General features: G+C 38.5%; 1 protein-coding gene across 2 annotated transcripts in view; it reads right to left on the reverse strand.

Moving 5' to 3' along the window:
- Positions 1–20703, reverse strand: part of GPD1L (glycerol-3-phosphate dehydrogenase 1 like) — a 94193-nt gene that overhangs the window by 18274 nt on the left and 55216 nt on the right. For both annotated transcript variants that reach the window (XM_048838675.2, XM_048838676.2), the window contains exons 2-5: positions 11934–12111; positions 8270–8410; positions 3201–3339; positions 1932–2044 (exon numbers count right to left, since the gene is read on the reverse strand). In XM_048838675.2, the coding sequence (XP_048694632.2) occupies positions 1932–2044; positions 3201–3339; positions 8270–8410; positions 11934–12111 (571 nt within the window). The remainder of the gene's footprint in view (positions 1–1931; positions 2045–3200; positions 3340–8269; positions 8411–11933; positions 12112–20703) is intronic.

A 20703-nucleotide genomic window follows, 5' to 3' on the forward strand; every position in this document is an offset into this window, starting at 1 on the left:
TTATGCTGACTACCAGTACATATTACTTTATTATATTTGTAAGCTTTATTTTTCTTTTCAGTTATTTTCTGAAGTACCATAAATGCTGCTTTACCAGTACATGACTGTGTTCAGTGAAATTGCTTCCCGTCACAAACATTAGAGAACATGAACTACTGTATTACTGGCCAGGGGCCCAAGCCATTAATAACTTATATATAACAATTTCCTGTAAATTAATGTGAAAAGAAAAAAAAAATCAATAGGAATCATTTTAAGCTACACTTCACTTCCTATCAGTACAATTCAGTTAGAAAAACAAAAGAAAAAACAGCTTTGTAGTTCTTTGAAAGAATAGAAAAATATTTGTTTTACTGTTCAGCCATTCTGCACAAACCTTGTCCAATACAAGTTTGGAGAATACATGCATCAGATCTGTATACAACAATATAGCGCTTTACATCTTCAAAGTGCTGCATCAATATTCACTATTCGAGAAGGACACACTGGTAATGAAGAAAAAAATTCCACTTCTTGTCCAAAAAATATTTATACCTACTACAGTTGCAACCACTATCTCAAATTACTACAGCTGGAAGGAATTAACAGACATGCCCCATTTTTAGGTTTACTCTGTACACATTTGACAACACTTTGTGCTTAGTCAGTTTACTTGTTTTCCTTATTGTTTGCAAGGGTCTTTCATCACATAGCAACAGGGGAGAGAAAAAGCATTTTAAAGAGTAACAAAATGGCAGCATGATGACTGGAGTCCAGAACCTGAAGTTATTTTTAACTCCTTTTTAAAAACTGTCGTGATTTCATGTTCATGGAGTCCCCTTACTACTTACTGCCCATCTCCCAGAAATGTATTTATTGCTATTCTCATTTGCAGATGGAGAAACTATGGCTCAGAGGGCCAAATTCACCATTGGTGTTATGTAGAAGAAGTTCTAGCGAAGTCAGTGTCAACCTACTACCTTATTTCCGAGGTGAAACTGGACAAAGGAGACTAAGGCCCCATCCGTGCTTCTGAAACTACCTCTAACCTGATAGGATGAAAATAGCAATTCACAGGATTTTTCAGCAGGTGCAAGGCTTTATCAGAATAAGCCAGAACTAGGTACCATAAGCAAAAACAGGCATAAAAAGGAAATTCCCAGTCTAGGGTTCACCCAGACTTTGGTATCTGGGCACAGAGCCCTGCCATTCTCACTCTTCTCTCCAGGAGCCCTTATACCTCTTCATCACAGTATTTATTAACATTTATTAACCTTAAGGGAAGAGGAATGTAAATCTGGAGTCAACACCTAACCAGGCAGAGTCTGACTAGACTGCTCCCTGCCTCTCTTTTTCAAAGCCATTCCAGCTGGCACAGTTGAGACAACTGTATAGATGGTACATAACTTTGCTAAAACACCTGGTCTGGGATAAGTCTTAAAAAAAACTGTTTTAGCAGAGTTGCGTCCCACCTATACGCTTGATATAACCATGCCAGTAGAAGCAGCTTCTAGAAACAAATGGGATAGGGAGCAAGGGAACTATGTGGTTTCCAGTATAAAAAGGGTTAATTTCAGCTTCACATTCCTCTCCCCTTGCATAGGGGCTGCTGTACACACAGACCTTGCCCAGAGGCTGGAATGGATTTTAAAAGTGTTTCAGGAGTATAGATGCAGCATCAATTCCATAAAGCCACAGAGCAAGTAAATGGCAGAGGTAGGAACAGAACTCAGGATATCTTGATGCAGAGCTCGATGCACTAACCACATGCCTCACTCCAGTTTTTATATCTAGTATTTGTAGAGTTGTGTGTTCAATTATTTTAGTTTTAAAGAATGTATTTTTTATATTTGAGAGAGATACACAGACAACCTTTTAGGGGTAAATACTCTCCTCCTTCCCCCCCATCTCCCTTCCCCAGTCATATAAAAATTCAGCACGGCTAACTGTACCTTAAGAGCACCACAAAGCTCAACAGTATCTGCATCATCTACTACAGTTATTCGGAAGTTTGGCGTCTGCAGGAGTTCTTTGAAAAGAAGGCCATTCTCCAGGATTTTACTGCCTGTTGAGGGGGGAAAAAGCAAGCAATGAATAATTTATTCATTTATTAACCTGGCTTTTTAGTGCAAGGCAGAATACTTCAAAGCAGAATACTTCGAAGCAGGAGTAAGATTGTTTTTCCCCACTTCCCCTCCCTCCAATCAAGAAAGACTATTGGTAAATGTATCCATGTTAAGAACTAAGAGCTCAGAAGAACAATCACACCCTTTTTGTTTAAATCCATTTCCCTTGTTTTTTTATTTAAATAATTAAAATTGGTTTAAAATACTGTCCAAGTTATCTTCTCAGCAGCTGCAATTCTATGAAGTACTTTAAGCACATGTCCAGACCTACTGATAAAACAAGTCAGATACCTTATTAACACAGCAAGCTAATGTTGCCCTAAAAAAGAAATGTCTGTCAACATTTTAAACTAACTCAATCGTCTAAAATAATTATATGCAAGAGATGTTAACGTGACACTAAGTTCGCAAAGCTAACTACACAAAAGTAAAAAAAAAAAAATTTAATGTTCTAACAACATTAACTCCCTCAGATTGCACACAGCTGTATATATTTGAATGCACATGTGAGACTGTGAAATCTATGAATAGGTATGCTCTCCAGACTTAGATGGGTGCAGAGATATCTGTGCTAGTAGTTCCAATTGCAGGATCAAGGCCAACACCTGGAGTTTAGAAGAACTAGTTACAATGAAAACCTACAAAGGATACAGTAGTACCTTTAAAAAGTTATAAAGATGGAAAGAGTGTTTCACAAGCTGCAACACCTGTACTAAAAACATCACTTGATATTAGACCATGTAGCAACCTATGTAGCAAAATGTTCTGCACAGCAGTGGCATGGCTACTTTATCAGTATTGAACAGTATAATTGTTACTTTGTGGCCTGGTAATTATTTCATTTCATTGTAAAAGAAATAAGAGTCAGCTCTGAAGTCACAATCCCAATGAGATTTCATAATCTCTCCTCCCAATGCCCTACTGCTACATTTGGAAGTGCAAACATTATAGGAAGTTCAGAAATTAAATATGAAAGACTTAGCACCTTCTGATAATGATTGATTAAAGCTGGCAACAGTGATGTTCAAATTATTCAATGTGGAGTTTTGAGCATAGACATCAACATTTAAACACTTTAATTACACAGATTGTTACCTATTGTGGTTTCACAGAACTTCTCTGCTGCTACCTCATTGGCAATGTTAGCTCCCATCAGCACACTGATGTCTATTCCCATTTTCTCTCGAATAATGTCAGAAATCAGCTTGAGTCCCTCTGGGCCTTCATCTATTCCCTGCAGCCAACATTTAAGTGAATTACTGAACAGGCATTAGACAGAATAGACTGCATCACAATTATCCTTCCTGGGTAGAAGCTACAATAAAGTTTATCCAGTTAGAGACAGAAGATAGTGGGCTTGCTACCACAGAGATAAGCCACCCACACATCTGGCTATACAGCCTTGCGTCTGCTGTGACCTTTTAGGATGTCTTCCTTTGATACAAAATTGCACTTAAAAATTAGGAATTAACTACCAACATCTAGATGAGAACACCAGGATTTATTTTGTGCTAAATAAAGAGCCCAGTCCTGTAAGGTGCTGCAAGTTCATCTCTCCTGGGATCAGATCCTCAGATGATGTAAATGAATGTCCCCCTACTAAAGTCAATGGAGAAATACTGATTTCCAGCTGTTGAGGAGCTGGCTCATTGACCTCAGTGGAAACTGAGGCACAGAAACTCACAGGATTGGATTTTAATATTTTTATGTAGTATTTTGTGGAGAAAACACTCAAACTGAAATATCACAGAGAAACTGCTTCGTGTTTAATGACAGCAACGGCTTACTAGTCAATCAGTTCTAGTCATCTTGAACACTACAAGTGAAAAGCCTGTTTGTAGATATGGAAGAAGCTGATTAATAATACTTTTGCTCTTATGTAGCATTTTTCATCTATCGATTTCAAAGCGCTTTACCGAAGTATCATTATCCCTGTTCTCCAGAGACAGAGAAACTGGGGCAGGGAGAGACTGAAGTGCCTTGAGTAGATCAGTGCCAGAGGGGAGAATAGAATCCCGAACTCCTGACTGCTTGTGCCTTTTTCAGAAAACTGCAGAATCTCCTTCGTCCAAAGCTATTTCTCCCATGGAGCCAAAATGTGAATTAACTGTGCTTTTTCCCTCTGTAGAAGCACAAAGCTCAAAACTGTCGTCCTCCTTCCCAAAAGTATAAATATTTAGGAGGTTATAGAAACATTTTCTTTGTAAAGCCTTATTTTTAAATGGTTTCTCATATCTAGCACATAGAAGACCATCACTTTGAACTACACCATGGCCTTTTTTTAAGTATAAAAAGGCATTGCTGAAATCCATTTAACTTTACATAAGCCACAGAAGACATTCCTGGCTGGCAGAGTTTTGCATTCCTAAGGCTCAAAAAATGGTTTATTTTTAAAACCACTGCACAACTAAGAGATATTGTGAGACACATGTACTAAACCAGCCAATGAAAACGTAAGTCAATTACTATACTGTTGCATTACTTTTTTCACTCACTTAACACCTTTGTGAACCATACTGTAGAGTGATGAGAATCTGAAAGCATGTTCATGTATGTGTTGTTTTTTTTAACAGCTCCAAAGATGCCTTGACAGTCTATTTATTAGGCCCCCAAACAGGCAATTAACCAACAGCTGCCATTCAGTCTCTTTAAAGGGCATTTGGAACAACCACCTAGATATGAATTTGCGCACCTGAATGAATAACCTGCAGTGAGAGAGATCACACATAACTGGGTACTAAATCCAGGCCTGCCATGGACAGACAGAACTTCTGCTGAAGTCAAAGAGAGCTGCACCTACTTATACTAGGTCTGAAGTTGATCTCAAAAGAAGCAGGAATCCAGGTGGATCTGACCTGAGAACTTCCACAGTGTAGGGCTATTCCCGACATAGTGTAGAGTCAATGTAATGGCTCCCAACATAGGCCAGGGCAATAGATCTAGATGCTGCAATGGTCTCCAGAGGCAGCTAGATGTAAATTAGAACAACCCAAAGGCTGGCCAGAGAAGATTTCAAATTGCTTTTCACTCCTGTGCTCTTCTTGTATTGCAATGTTAAAAAAGCAAGTTGGATTCCATTTCCTCTGATTGTTCAACACAAATATTTACTGAATTCCAGGCATTTACCCTGTCATAATCAATTTAAGGCAACATGATTTACAGATGCATCATTCAGGGCCTCATCTGGCATTCACCTTATCATTCACTAAAGACCCAGTTTTATTTTCACATATTAGGTTGAGTTTGCAGGTCTGGCAGTTAAATATATACCTTTCATTTGTAAAGAGAGTATACTACATATAGAAATCAGACAGAAAAAGGACCCCACTAATGCCATTTTACATAGAGTGACCAAATGTCCTGATTTTATAGGGACAGTCCTGATATTTGGGGCTTTTTCTTATATAGACATGGTCATAAATATAAAGGGAAGGGTAACCACCTTTCTGTATACATTGCTATAAAATCCCTCCTGGCCAGAGGAAAAACCCTTTCACCTGTAAAGGGTTAAGAAGCTAAGACAACCTGGCTGGCACCTGACCCAAAATGACCAATGAGGGGACAAGATACTTTCAAACCTGTGGAGCGGGACAAAGGGTTTGGGCTGTCTGTGTGATGCTTTTGCTGGGAACAGATCAGGAATGTAAGCCTTACAACTCCTGTAAAGTTAGTAAGTAATCTAGCTAGAAAATGCATTAGATTTTCTTTTGTTTAATGGCTTGTAAAATAAGCTGTGCTGGAGGGAATGTATATTCTTGTTTTTGTGTCTTTTTGTAACTTAAGGTTTTGCCTCGACGGATTCTCTATGTTTTGAATCTGATTGCCCTGTAAGGTATTTACCATCCTGATTTTACAGAGGTGATTCTTTTTACTTTTTCTTCTATTAAAATTCTTCTTTTAAGAACCTGATTGATTTTTCATTGTTCTTAAGATCCAAGGGTTTGAGTCTGTGTTCACCTGTACCAGTTGGTGAGGATTCTTATCAAGCCTTCCCCAGGAAAGGGGGTGTAGGGCTTGGGGGGATATTTTGGGGGAAGACGTCTCCAAGTTGGCTCTTTCCCTGTTCTTTGTTTAAAACGCTTGGTGGTGGCAGCATACGGTTCAAGGACAAGGCAAAGTTTGTACCTTGGGGAAGTTTTTAACCTAAGCTGGTAAGAATAAGCTTAGGGGGTCTTTCATGCAAGTTCCCGCATCTGTACTCTAGAGTTCAGAGTAGGGAAGGAACCTTGACAGATACCTATTACGCCCCACCCCTTGTCCTGATTTTTCACACCTGCTATCTGGTCACCCTAATTTTACATAACCCTCGTTCAGAGCAGAACTACACTAACTACAGAATTTGTTTCCAGTAGCCACACTAAATGTACTTGCATAGAGATATAAGGAGACAAAGTGTGTGTATGCATGCACACACATGCACGTGTTTAGAAATAAAAAAATCCTCCATTACTTACAAATGGTGAAATGATTCCATTCTCACATGCTCTTTTGTTAGTGAGATCAGATCTCTGCCCCTTTGTACAGATTTTGGTCCCATTGACAGAGGGAATATGTAGTTTGCACACAGTTGCAACAGAATAAAAAAAACATTTGCACCATTTCTTTCAAGAGAGCACCTCCTGGACCACAGCAGCAGCTTAGCAATGGGAAGTTGTCTGGTAACCAGTTCTGGCTTGTGTAAGAAATGTCATCCAACATTACATTAAATATTCAGACTAAGAATATACTAATGTTTATGGAAAAAATAGAAAATCTTTTCCCTGGCATAAATAAATACTTTTTCCTTAGCATAATTTTACCAGTGCATTAAATATTTATTCTTTACATAAATATAGTCAATAACTATCAAGAATTTAAACTGTATGTTTAAAGGAATATAGACCCAGTTTCTGATCCAAATCTGATCTGTGTAAAAGCCACAGTAAACAGACTGACTTTTAGAGTTATTCTGGTTTCACATTGACATAAATGACATAATGGTAAACAAATAGGCCAGAATAAGTTAGGGAAGAATCAATTACATTCCTCTCAAGAGTTTAAGAAAAGAGAGTGAAGGAACATGTCCTCAATTCTGTTGGTGTAGGCTACTTGGTGACATCAAAATGTTCAGTCTGGGATTTTATTTTCATCTCAGATAGCTATTGGCCGACATGGAAGTTTTCGTTGCTATATATTTATTGCTTTCAACACTATGCCAGAATCATGTGCCCTATTTCTTTCATCCTTCAATTCAATGAATATATAATCAAAAATTTATCTGAAAAATTCAACACCTGAACTAGAGCAGTGTTACCTTTTAATAAAATTCAGGCTTTCAAGACTAAATCCCTTCGATGGGGCAACACCAACAAAAACAAGAGTCAACGGTTTTAGCTAAACTAAAGAGAGCCAAATTTATTTAAAAAATAAAAGTGAAAGATCTGGAGGGTGAACCTGTGCCAGGAATGAGAATAGACGGGAACTTATGCCGAGAAAATAAAGCACTCCCACCCTCAACCAAATGAAGGGCAAGAACAAAGTAATGTCTTCTAGAAGCTTGTGGGAATAACCAGACCTACCATAGCTTAATACTCAGAAACAAAATGTCATTTAAAACAGAAACTCCCTTGCCTCCAGCTCTATGAAAGCCCCTTTAAAATGCTGTTCCCAACAAGTTCCCATACTGGAACTGGTCCATCTTTTTGGGTGGCTCTGAACAGTTTCTCTTGTTGCAGCAAAATCTTTGATGTGAACAAGAGCACTGTCCACTCAGTCACATGAGATTCTCTTGTCAGTTTTTAAAATGATCAGCTCAATGTTTGGGATGTGAATTAACAACCAGACTATTATATTTATGCTCTGCTCTCCATCTAATGATGTATCCAGAATCAGAAAGTAATAGGCTGAAAAGCCTGGTGGTGCAAAACATTTTTTTAAGTTAGTCTTGTAAGCAGCCTCACCTCCCTCTTACTGAAAAAGACAGAATAAAATAAACCCTGTATAACAATCCACTAGTGACGAGGACTCAAATTCTGATTGTACATCCAAAGAAGTTCTACTGAACAATCAAGAAAAAATAAAAATTTGGCAGGGAAAGATTTTTTCATTTCAAACTCTGTTGAATGGTTTCAGAAGATCGTATTCCTCTATATATTGACAATGTTAATGTATAGCATTTATTATACCTTAATGAGCGTTATCCCAACAGCTTTCTTTGGTACCCGTCCTGTGATCTCATCGCAGATCTTATGAATAAACTGGTGAGGAATGACAAAGACCAACAAGTCTGCATCTTGCACAGCTTCGTTAAGATTTGGAACGGCAACCTGTACAATTATGGGAGAAAAAGGGGGTTGAAACAAAAGAATTTAAAAGAAATTAATTCTATTCAAAAGTTCTCTAAAAATAATCTAGAAGAGCTTTCTGAGAATGATCATTTCTATCATGCTATATCAATAAGAGGAAAAAAAACCATGCACGTTACAATTCCTAAAAATGCAAAAGCATCAAATGCTTTCAAGCCAGCCGAAGACCTATTGGGCCAAATTTTGAAAGGGGCCTTTCCCCACCTTCTAATATTGTGGACACAATCAACTGTACCTGAAAATGACAGAATTTAAACAGCTAATTACCAAATTTGCAAGAGCAAATGATGTTCGCATCTACAAATCAGAGTTCAGACAGCTAACTAACTAACATTCACAACCTAATTGATTGAAATGCAAAATTAGAGCCTGTTTTTGATTTGCCAAACCAGCAGCTAGGGAAGAGACAAACAGTCTCATACACTACTCCACTCAGAAGAATGAGGCCTGGTCTACATCTAAAACTTAGGTCGACCTAGCTACATTGCTCGGGGCTGTGAAAAATTCACACTTAGAGATGTAGTTAAGCCAACCTAAGCACACTGTAGACCTAGCTACCACCTCTCGAGGGGGTATACTTACTACAGTGATGGAAAAAACCCTTCCCTGTTGCTGTAGCAAGTGCCTACATTACATTGCTACAGCACTGCAGCACCACAGCTGTGCCACCGTAGAGCTTGTAACAGAGACATGTCCTGTTTAAATAAACAAAACAAAACTTTCACCAGGCCCTCTTACATCTGTTTCCTGATGTTCTATTTTTGATTCTTAAAAGGTTTTGTTTTTCAAGAAGATGACCAGCTTCCAAGCCACTTGCCAGATTTCACTCTTTTCCAACAAGTGATGAGGACGTTAAAGTAGTCCTCATGTTTAACCACATTTGAAATAACAGAGGCACCAAAAATGAGTTCTGGGGCTGCACAGTGGCCTCTGCAAACACTAGTTATGGAGGTAATAAACATGAGCAACCTAGATAGCACCAAAGTTTCCTTGGCCTATGACAAAAGGGAAATAATAAAATGCCTAGGGAGGTTGTGTAATCTCCATCACTGGAGATTTTTAAGAGCAGGTTAGAAAAACACCTGTCAGGGATGGTCTAGATAATACTTAGTCCTGCCGTGAGTGCAGGGGACTGAACTAGATGACCTCTCCAGATCCCTTCCAGTTCTATGAGTCTATGATTTACTTCAAATTAGGAGACTGGTGCAGCGTTTAGGTTTCAATGGCACCAACAGAACCGTAATCTAGCTACGGGCTGTTTTTAACCCATAGGTTTTTCTACTAAATTGTCAGTTGCTGCTCTCTCCTCCTACTTCTAGCTCTTTCTGGGCCAGATTCACGATTGCCCTCCACACTGTGTTGTCATTGTGGCATCTCTCTCCTAGCTACTGCAGGCAAAGTTCTGGCGTGGAAGCTTGCAACTCTCCTTCTGCCCCTGTCAGAAGAAATTTTTACCGGAGTCACAGAGTGGCTTCCATCCATGTTGTGGAACTGTGGATATGATCTTCACAGCATGGCAGCTGCAGGAAAAGTGTCAGGAGCAAAACCAACCACTGTACATGGCTTTTATTGATTTAACTACAGCCTTTGATTCAGTGAATCGCCATGCCCTCTGGACTGTACTCTCTTAAGATTGGATGTCCTGATAAATACATCAATGTCCTAAAATTGCTTCAGGATAACATAAAAGCGACGGTTCTGAGCAGCACTGGCTCCCAGAGCAAACCTTACTAAGTACAAACAGGAGTAAAACAAGGCTGTATCATCGCTCCAACCATGTTTGCAGTTTTTATTGCCGTCATTCTTTACCTAGTTGCTGGGAAGCTTACAGCTGGCATTGAAATCACTTGCAGAATGGACGGAAAGCTGTTCAGACTTAGCAGGCTGAAAGCCAAGAGTAAGATCTCCACATCATCTATTGTGGAACTTCAGTATGCTGATGACAATGCAATCTTTGCCCACTCTGAGAAAGATCTTCAAATTATCCTGAATGGGTTTGCCGATGCTTACGCATGTCTTGGTCTCACTCTTAATATCAAGAAGAGTGAAGTGCTCTCCAAATGAGATATCACATGCCCCAGCTACCAAAAATCAGTGGAGTGGCACTGAAGAATGTCGATCACTTCTTCTACCTTGGAAGTCATCTTTTATCCTAGGCAGATATTGATGCAGAAATTCAACATCGCCTGAGCTGTGCCAGTGTAGCTTTCTCAGTTTACGGCACAGGGTTTTTGAAGGTCACGACATTTGAACAGACACCAAGCTTCTTGTTTATCAAGCAGTTATTCTCCCAACACTATTGTACAGGTCTGAAACTTGGACAACCTATAGACACCACTTGAAAGTGCTTGAGAGGCACCACCAACGCTGCCTTTGTAAGATTCTGAAGATGAAATGGGAAGACAGGTGCACCAATATTAGTGTCCTGGAAGAGGCAAAGACCTCCAGTATCGAGGCAATGATCATCAGTCAGCAATTCCACTGGACTGGTCACATTGTCCGGATGCCAGACCACTGCCTCCCAAAACAGGTCCTGTTCTCTCAGCTGAAAGAAGGGTACCGTAACATGGGTGGATAACGGAAGCGATATAAGGTCTTACTGAAGGACAACCTAAAAAAGTGTAATATTGACATTGATACTTGGGAGACACTTGCCCAGGATTGCTTAAAATGGAGTGAAGTCCTACATGATGGTCTCCTGTATTTTGAACTTGTTCGTCAACAAGCTGAAGAGGACAAGAGGCGCAGAAAGAAGGAGAGACTGACTTCCAGTCATGGTCAACAGCCTCCTGCTGAGCCTGAAAACATCTGCCCGCATTGCAATAGAACTTGTGGTTCAAGGATTGGCCTTATTAGCCACCTGAGGATCCATAACTCCCATGGAAGATGATCATACTTGGTAACGAGTGATCGCCCATCATCATCATCATCATGATGTTATTTATACCAGTGCAAACTGAGTGAAAAATGCCACCATTTAGCTTTGGCAGCACTTGACACTGGCATAAATGACTACTAAAGTGAACAGCTTTTATATAATTCAATGCAGCTTTCAGTAGTGAACTTCCAGAGGGTCTGAAATCCCACCTTTCTTCCAAACTTGCCAAAATTGAGGCCAAATCTTTATGCTAGTTATGGGCAAAGGCATTAATCTATTATTTTCACATGTTTGCATATATACACAATATAGCATATGGTGCCATAAAGTCACTGAAGGGGCAAATCTATTACAAGATTATGTTAGTGATCAACTACCTTAGAGAGCTCAGCTGTTCGGAACCCTTGATTGTGCCCACATCATTAACAAAATAGTTGGAGTTTGACAAAAAGTGAATGAGACAAACTCCTACCTCACTTTTGAGTATAAACAATTTTTATATATATATATATATATATATATATATACACACACACACACACACACACACACTATAGATATATCTATATCTACATATATAGGCCAAGTTTAGCTTCCAAGTCTTACCACATTTTCTGGCAGCTTGTATCCAGGGAGATATTTTACATTTTCATGTTCATTATTTATGATATCTGTCAGTTTTCTCCCATTAATATTTTCCTCAAAGACCCACATTTTCACTGTGGAAGCAAACTTTTGCATATTTTTTACATTATTGCCTATTATTTTGGCAACAGCAGAGCCCCTGTAGGAAAGAAAACAGAAAAAGAAGATATTCTAAAACGATAGTAATGTTCTGGGAAAAAAGTGCACTTCACACACATACCTACCATCCTACCCACCTCCAAAATACCCAGGCAATTGGTCCAATTACTATCTAAAAAAATTTGAACTCGTAAAAGGGGAGGGGGAAGGAATCAACTAATCATTCATATATTTTGCTTTTGCTCAAACAAATACAGTCAGAAAAGAGCTCAGTAGACTGAAAAGTTTACTCATACCCCTCTAATTGCTCCTTCTGCTCATCAGACATCCAGGGGGAGTTGAATAATTTCATATGGACAAATTCAAAAGGATTATATTTTTCAATGGAGTGGTAAGAAGCTACACACAACTTCTACATAGCTCAAAAAATCAATTTAAAGAAAGAAATGATGGGTCAGCAAGTTTTGTAAAATCATCTTCCCTGTGGTGAGAAGATTTCTTTTGGCAGGGGGCACTAACCCATCAATTTCTGAAGAACATCAACTTTTGTTTAAGACCAGAAGTGAAGGTTACAGCATCTACAGTGTGACATTCTTCCAAATGTGATCTGATGCAGTGCCATCTTCCTGAGTTTGCAGACAAACACTTTCATTGCTGCTCATAGATCTCTTTTCCTCCCAAACAGCAGCAGATTAAAATTAACAAGATTCTAGAGTCAAATCTCAGATCTCTGTCCTGAACTAATTTACTTTGATTGATGGAGTTAGAAAAGGGAGTGAAAATTAGCTTTTAAAACTTAGGAATTAAAACAGAGGGGGACTTTGATCTAATGGCCAGAACATAGGAGTGGTAGATGAGTTCAGGGATCTTTGCCTAGTTCTGTCACCAACAGTCTGTGTTACTGTAGGCAATTTACCTCACCAATCTGTCGTTTCAGTTTTCCTGTCTCTGCAATGGAAATAATATTTAATATATCACAAGGTGTGTTGTGTGTAAAGTGTTTTGACATTCTTGGATGGAAGGGGGTATAAAACATGAAGGTTTTTTTTCTAGTACTGTTTTAAATAAAGACTGTTAAGTTTCTCTCTTCCATCTTAATCTCCACTAAGTATTTTGCAAACATTGTTGATAGAGAAATACAGTGTTAATTCCAGCTCAGCCTAAATGTGCACATGGTTTTTGTTTTGTTTGTTTATTGTACTGTACCATACACTGACTAGCCTAAAGTCTTTCCATTAGGGCTGTCAAGCGATTAAAAAAATTAATCGCAATTAATCTCGCGATTAAAAAAATTAAACACAATTGCATGATTAATCATACTTTTAAACAATAGAATACCATTTATTTAAATTTTTTTGGATATTTTCTACATTTTCAAATATATTGATTAAATTACAACACAGAATACAAAGTGTACAGTGCTCACTTTATATTTTTCTTTACAAATATTTACACTGTAAAAAAAATAGTATTTTTCAAGTCACCTAACACAAGTATTGTAGTGCAACATCTTGATCATGAAAGTTTAACTTACAAATGTAGAATTATGTACAAAAAAAACTGCACTCAAAAATAAAACCATGTAAAACTTTAGAGCCTACACATCCACTCAGTCCTCCTTCTTGTTCAGTCAATCGCTCAAACAAGTTTGTTTACATTTGCAGGAGATAACGCTGCCCGCTTCTTGTTTACAATGTCACCTGAAAGTAAGAACAGACATTTGGATGGCACTCTTGTAGCCGGCATCACCAGATATTTATGTGCCAGATGCACTAAAGATTCATATATTCCTTCATGCTTCAACCACCATTCCAGAGGACATGCGTCCATGCCAATGACTGCTTCTGCTCAATAACGATCCAGGGCAGTGCGGACCCACAAACGTTCATTTTCATTATCTGAGTCAGATGCCACCAGCAGAAGGTTGATTTTCTTTTTTGGTGGTTCAGGTTCTGAAGTTTCCGCTTCAGAGTGTTGTTCTTTTAACTCTTCTGAAAGCATGCTCCACACCTCATCCCTCTCAGATTTTGGAAGGCACTTCAGATTCTTAAACCTTGGGTCAAATGCTGTAGCTATCTTTAGAAATCCCACATTGGTACCTTCTTTGTGTTCTTTCAAATCTGCAGTGAAAGTGTTCTTAAAACAACCAACCTGTGCTGGGACGTCATCCAAGACTGCTATAACATGAAATATATGGCAAAATGCAGGTAAAACAGAGCAGGAGACATGCAATTCTCCCCCAAGGAGTTCAGTCACAAACTTAGTTGTTTTTTTTTTCCTTCCTCCCAATAAGCAGCATCAGCATGGAAGCATGTCTTCTGGAATGGCGGCCAAAGCATGAAGGGGTATACAAATGTTTAGCATATCTGGCACGTAAATACCTTGCAATGCCTGCTGCAGAAGTGCCATGCAAATGCCTGTTCTCACTTACTGATGACATTGTAAATAAGAAGAGGACAGCATTATCTCCTGCAAATGTAAACAAACTTGTTTTTCTGAGCAATTGGCTGAACAAGAAGTAATATAAAGTGAGCACTGTACACTTTGTATTCTGTGTTGTAACTGAAATCAATATATTTGAAAATGTAGAAAAACATCCAAATATATTTAACAAATTTCAATTGATATTCTATTGTTTAACAGTGCAATTAAAAGTGTGATTAATCGCAATTTTTTTTTAATTGTGATTAATTTTTCTTAGTTAATTGCATGAGTTAACTATGATTAATCGACAGCCCTACTTTGCATACGTGCAGTGTGTACTGCTCACACCACAAGTTTAATTATTGTTTAAAGTTAGATGGTTTGGACTTTCTCTTTTCCTTCTTAAACTGTAATAAGAATAAGCTGGTCATTCATTTTCTGTGATCAGGAAGACCTGAAATGTGGCTTCTCTGCTTCCTATTTCATTGTAATGTGACAAGAACTGAACTAGAAGTAAGTTGGGCAAAGTCACAAGAATGACACCAGAAATCTAAATGCCATAAATAGAGTGAGATAGCAACTCCCCACCCCTGTTTTAACCAAACACACAAATCAGCACACTCAGACTTCCTACAATTGATAACATGGAATCTGAAGTCCATTCCTCATCTTGGGTTGACCTAGAGAGCATTCATGACATTACCAAGCAAAATAACTGGTATGCTTACTGATTTGTTTCTAGTTAGATACTTCTGGCAGCATTGGTCAAGCTGTAATATTTTGTGCCTATAGTAGTTCAATTGCACAGGAAAACCCAGTACATGCTTCTCAATCACAACAGGAACACCTTCCAAGTGAAAGCTAACAGCACTCAGATCATTAAATAAGGTAACTCAATTTCAAAGGGCAATATTCTTCCTTGGTGCAAGTGCAAAGTTCTGGCCAGGAACAAAGACCTGTTTAATGCAGGGCTCTGGGATTCTTTGCGGTGGGAGGGTCCTAGAGTTCAGGCTGCAGCTCCAGTCAGAACATCTACACCGCAGTTAAACAGCCCCTAAGTCAGCTGGCACAGGCCAGCTGTGGGTTTTTAATTGGAGTGCTGTGTAGACATACCCAAAGAGGGCAATTGGGGACTATCAAGGTAACTCACCAGGATGCAGTGCTGACTTTTTTTAGTGACATGGCAGTAGAAGGAAAGTGTGGAAACTGTCAGAAAGAAGAAGGTTACAGGTGGTTCAGTTTGTTTATCATTACAGAGTCCATCTAAAGAGCCCTATGTTACAGGCAATTTGACACATGTGGCGAAATCCACGAGAGGTGCTGCAGTATGAGATTTTTTGGGAGCACTTCTTTCTCCTATGCAAAGTTACCAAAATTCTTGAATGTTGTATTTTGTGCAGGGTGGATAAAAAGAGATTTTTTTATTTAAATCGGATTTTTTTGATAAAATGCTTTTTGCGGAAAACTCTCTAAAGATAGTTTTAATTACGATGCATTATAGCTCAAAGATCTGATCATGGAATAGGGATTATAAATTCTAATTCTATAGTATGAGACAATATACTCATGTAATTGTTAAGAAAAATTTTGTAAATAAGTTCCAATAGTTCATGGATTAGGGACCCAATTTTATGGGGTTCCAAGGGCTTCTGTACAGGTTATTTAGATTAATCTTTCTATCTGCCCAGTGTGACCCGGTGCTCAGTCTAGAAGATACCATCAGAGATGCTTAGTTTTGCAGTTCTCAAACTGTGAATTTGTGTCTCCAGAGATAACATGCTTGTCAATAGCAAAAATGTTTTTAAATATATAGATGTGAGAAATAACAGACCTCAACCCTATTGTCCCTCTGCATATTTGTGTACACAGAGTCAATCCCTTACCTCTCTCTAAAAGTACAATGTTTCAAATAGTTCAATGAATAGAAGATTGTTGCGTGTGGAATAGATCTGGACAAGGAGAAGAAGTCTGGAGATAAATGTGAGAAGGGAGGGACAGGCAGTAGAAACAAAAGTGAAACTGTTTGAGCAGCATATTCAAGAAGCCTTGAGGTCTTTCTGAGTGTAGCCTTCATTGATTTGAGATCTACCATACCATTGTCTCACTGTAAAAGAGACCCAGTTTGGGAATATTTTAATGAAGTTCCTCTACCTGTGCTTAAGAAAGGCATGTGTGCAAAATGCAAACAGTGCAACAAAGAAATGCAAGGCCTTGTTGCCCAAATGAAACAACATAATGAGAAGTGTTCCTTCTCAGGAGAAATGATGATGAAAGAAACATGTCTGAACATGCAGGATCTTCAGGTTGGTGAACTTTTTTATTTCACACTTCTTTCTTAAGGACTGCCTCTCTTCCTTCTGGACTATTCTTGAATTCTCATGTTTGAACAAAAAAAAAAAAAAATTGTTGCTCATTAAGACCAGGATACAGTCCACCCAAGAGTGCAGATGTCGCAGGCAAATTGCCGGATAAAGTGTATGAAAGAGAAATTGAGCAGTGTGCAAAAGGTCTAGAGGGTAAAATTGTTAATCTGAGTCTTGATGGGTAGAGCAAAGTCCACAATGATCCTGTTGCATGTGCTTGTGTGACAACAGAAGAAGGGAATGTCTTCCTTACAGAAACAATTGATACATCAGGAAATGCACATACAGCAGAATACTTACAAGAAGTAGCAGTAAAAGCTATAACAAACTTTGAAAAAAAAATTCAAATGTCTAGTACGCAGTTTGGTCACAGACAATGCTGCAAATGGATCCAAAATGAGAAGAAATTATTTAGAAGAGAGTCCCAAGCTAATAACAAACAGCTGCAGTGCTCATTTGCTGCACTTCCGAGCTAAGGACTTCAGTGTTCCCAAAATACAGGCTAATGATCTTGAAATTGCAAATACTTCCATAACAACCACTTTGCAGCAGCTGCTCTGAAAAAAACTGGGAGGAACCAAGCTAACTCTCCCACAAGTCGTGCGAGGAACTCAGTAGTGGACTATTTTGAGCACTATATCAAGAACTGGCCGAATCCGATGACAGTTTGTGAACAAAATCGTGAAAAAATAGATGCCATGGTCACAGCCAAACATTGGGCTTAAGAGAAATGTTGAACACATCAGAAAACCCTGAAGCCTACTGCTATAGCCTTGAACAAAATGCAGGGAAATAGCTGTTTTATTGCTGATGCTGCAAAAATCTGGAAGGAACTGAGTGAGCTCTTAAAAAGAGAAATATGCAATGACAGAGTTAAATTACAAGCATTATAAAACGAATGGAACAAGCACTATCTGGAGCTCATTTTCTTGCAAATATTCTCAATACTCGGTACCAGGGTCAAACCTTAACTGCTGAAGAAGAGGAGCTGGCTATGACATGGACATCCAGGAATCATCCCTCCATAATGCCAACTATAATAAACTTCAGAGCTAAGGGTGAGCCATTCAAGAAATATATGTTTGCTGATGATGTTTTAAAGAAAGTCACACCAGTGAACTGCTGGAAGTCACTTAATCACTTCAATAGTCTCTGAATCCAAGCGCTTATCTCACTTTTAACAGCAGTAGCTTCTTCTGCAGGTATAGAAGGAATATTTTCTTCCTTTGGCCTAATTTGTTCCAAACTGAGAAATCATTTGGGACCTGAAAAAGCAGGCAAGCTTGTTTTTCTTTTCCAGATTATGAACAAACAGGAAATGAAGGGGAAGACAACTGAGTTAGCTGCAGAAGCCAATATTTTAAGTTTCTCATGTTGACTTGGCTGACAGTCAATTTAATTGTTTTTTTAATAGTTAAATGAAATATTTTAAACAATTTTAACAAAAACAAACCTGATTTTAAAAAACAATGTTTAACTAAATTCAAAAATTCATATGCTTGTTTTGTTAAAATATTATATGTTTGCTGTTGAAGAAAAAAATCCAGAATGCATAATATTGTTGTTTTAGTTAAATAAAACAATTAAAATGTGTGTCTGGTGATGTACTCCTCCTAATACAGCATGGCAAGAAAATCCTCCTAATATTAATGATTAACCTGTTGAATTGGAGATAGTTCACCTCCCAATTACTTCAGAAATAGCTGCTTTCATTACCTTTGGGAAATGAAATAACCAAACAATCATTCATTTTCTGATATAGCTGTAAAACTAATCTGAAAAGTTTTCAAAATAAATCGCTTGAAAAATGTATAGTGTCGACCTTCTAAAAATGAAACCTACATCTATCTCTGAGTTGTGAAGTATATTTATTAAAGTTATAATGCAACAAGAATGCACTTTTATGTAGAAATCCATGATTAAATGGAGTCTTCCTGACTAGTGATTTAAATCATGATTTAAATCAAATCCACCCTGATTTTGTGTCATCATGCATGTCAAGTCTGCACAATCAAATGAATTAAGCTCCATTCCTGCAAATAGTCTTGAATTCAACAGAGTACTCACATGCATAAAAAAACTGCTTCTTGTAGCACTGGTATTCCTTTAATCTAGACTTTTTTTTTTTTTAAAAAGATAAAAACAGAACAAGATCCAAGACATGGAAGATCCTAAGACCCTGATCCAGCAAACACCTACACCTATGAGTATTTCCACTGAGTTCATTGTTCATAAGCATTTGCAGAATCAGGGTACTAGGCCGCAGTTCATGGCAGCACTTAAATACATACTTAATTTTAAGCATGTGATTAAGTGCTGCACTGAACTGAGATGCTTTCCTGAATCAGGGTCTTAGTCAAGATCTCTCACTTCTTGATTCTTGTGGGGGGAAAAAATAATCTGGATTATAGAAATACTCGTGATGAAATAAGTGGTTAGAAAATAGTTGCTTATCAAAACATTTCCTAGATTAAAATATTTTTCTTTCTTCTATCTCTTCATAGACAACTTACTTTCCCTTTAAGTGATGTGTGGCAAACTGTTATCCCAATAAATTTGGCCCAAAAGAGAATGACAATTCCTACCACCGAAAGCACAATCTCTTCTTCTCACAATTTAGCAGATATGATTATTTTGCCCTCCAAATATCTGTCAGCATATACATGGGCCTGGAGACACATGGAACGAGCAGGCAGACGCCACTGCGCTGCCAGTGGTGGGCAGGGCCCCAGGCCACTGTAAATCGCCCCGGGGATGCACAGTGGGGGAGCGCCCAGGGTCTGCAGCTAGGGCCAAGGGAGCGACCTGGCCCCAAAATTGCTGGAGTCCCACGGACCACATTGTGGAGATTCTCAGGCTGCAGCTGACCTGCAGGCTGGGAGTTTGAGACCCCTAATGTAGGGAATTGAAGTCCATCTGACCTCAACTCCCCTTTCTTGATATTAAGAGATTACTGATACACTATACTGTCCAGTGTCCTGTAATTCATTTGGAAAGATGCATTGGCAAACAATTTGTATGAAAGACACTATATAAAATAAATTTATATTTCATCATTTTGGGGGCTGAGTTCTTCAAAGCTAAAATCTTTCAGGCAACATAATCAGCTGAAAATGAGCAGAATCTTTAAAGTCTTTGCCAGCTGATATCAGAGCTGATAGAAGTGGGCACACAACAGATGCCAGGTTAAAAATAGCCTATTGTAACTTCTGTATTGAAAAGTTTAACTTACATGGGGGACAAATCAGTGTGCCAGATTCTCTAATTTGTTACACCATTGACTTTCAGGGGAGCATCTGATGAAGAACTAGAGTAATGGAAAAGGAGGACTTGTGGCACCTTAGAGACTAACCAATTTATTTGAGCATGAGCTTTCGTGAGTGAGCTGTAGCTCACGAAAGCTTATGCTCAAATAAATTGGTTAGTCTCTAAGGTGCCACAAGTCCTCCTTTTCTTTTTTGCGAATACAGACTAACACGGCTGTTACTCTGAAACCTAGGGTAATGGAGTGCGGGATCAGGAGCAGTGTAGCCAAAGTTTGCTCTTCCTGTATGGTTGGGGCAACACTGCCACATTCTTCCTCTTCAAAGTTAACAGAAGTAAAATACATCCTAATTAAACTTAAACACACATATCCTAAACCAAACTGACTCTACAAAAACAAACACCGCATCCCGGATTTTCCACAAATTGACAACCGGATTTGGAAAGATTCCCAGAAGCAATACACGAAGTAGGTTTAACTGAAACTAGAGATGAGCAGAACACCTTTGGCCAGATTTTGCAAAAATGAAACCTAATGGGTGGTTCTGATCCCCTAAAGTTCTGCCGGGATTTGGGGGGGT

This window comes from Caretta caretta, chromosome 2 (assembly GCF_965140235.1).
Source record: "Caretta caretta isolate rCarCar2 chromosome 2, rCarCar1.hap1, whole genome shotgun sequence".
In the NCBI taxonomy this organism is placed as follows: domain Eukaryota; kingdom Metazoa; phylum Chordata; order Testudines; family Cheloniidae; genus Caretta; species Caretta caretta.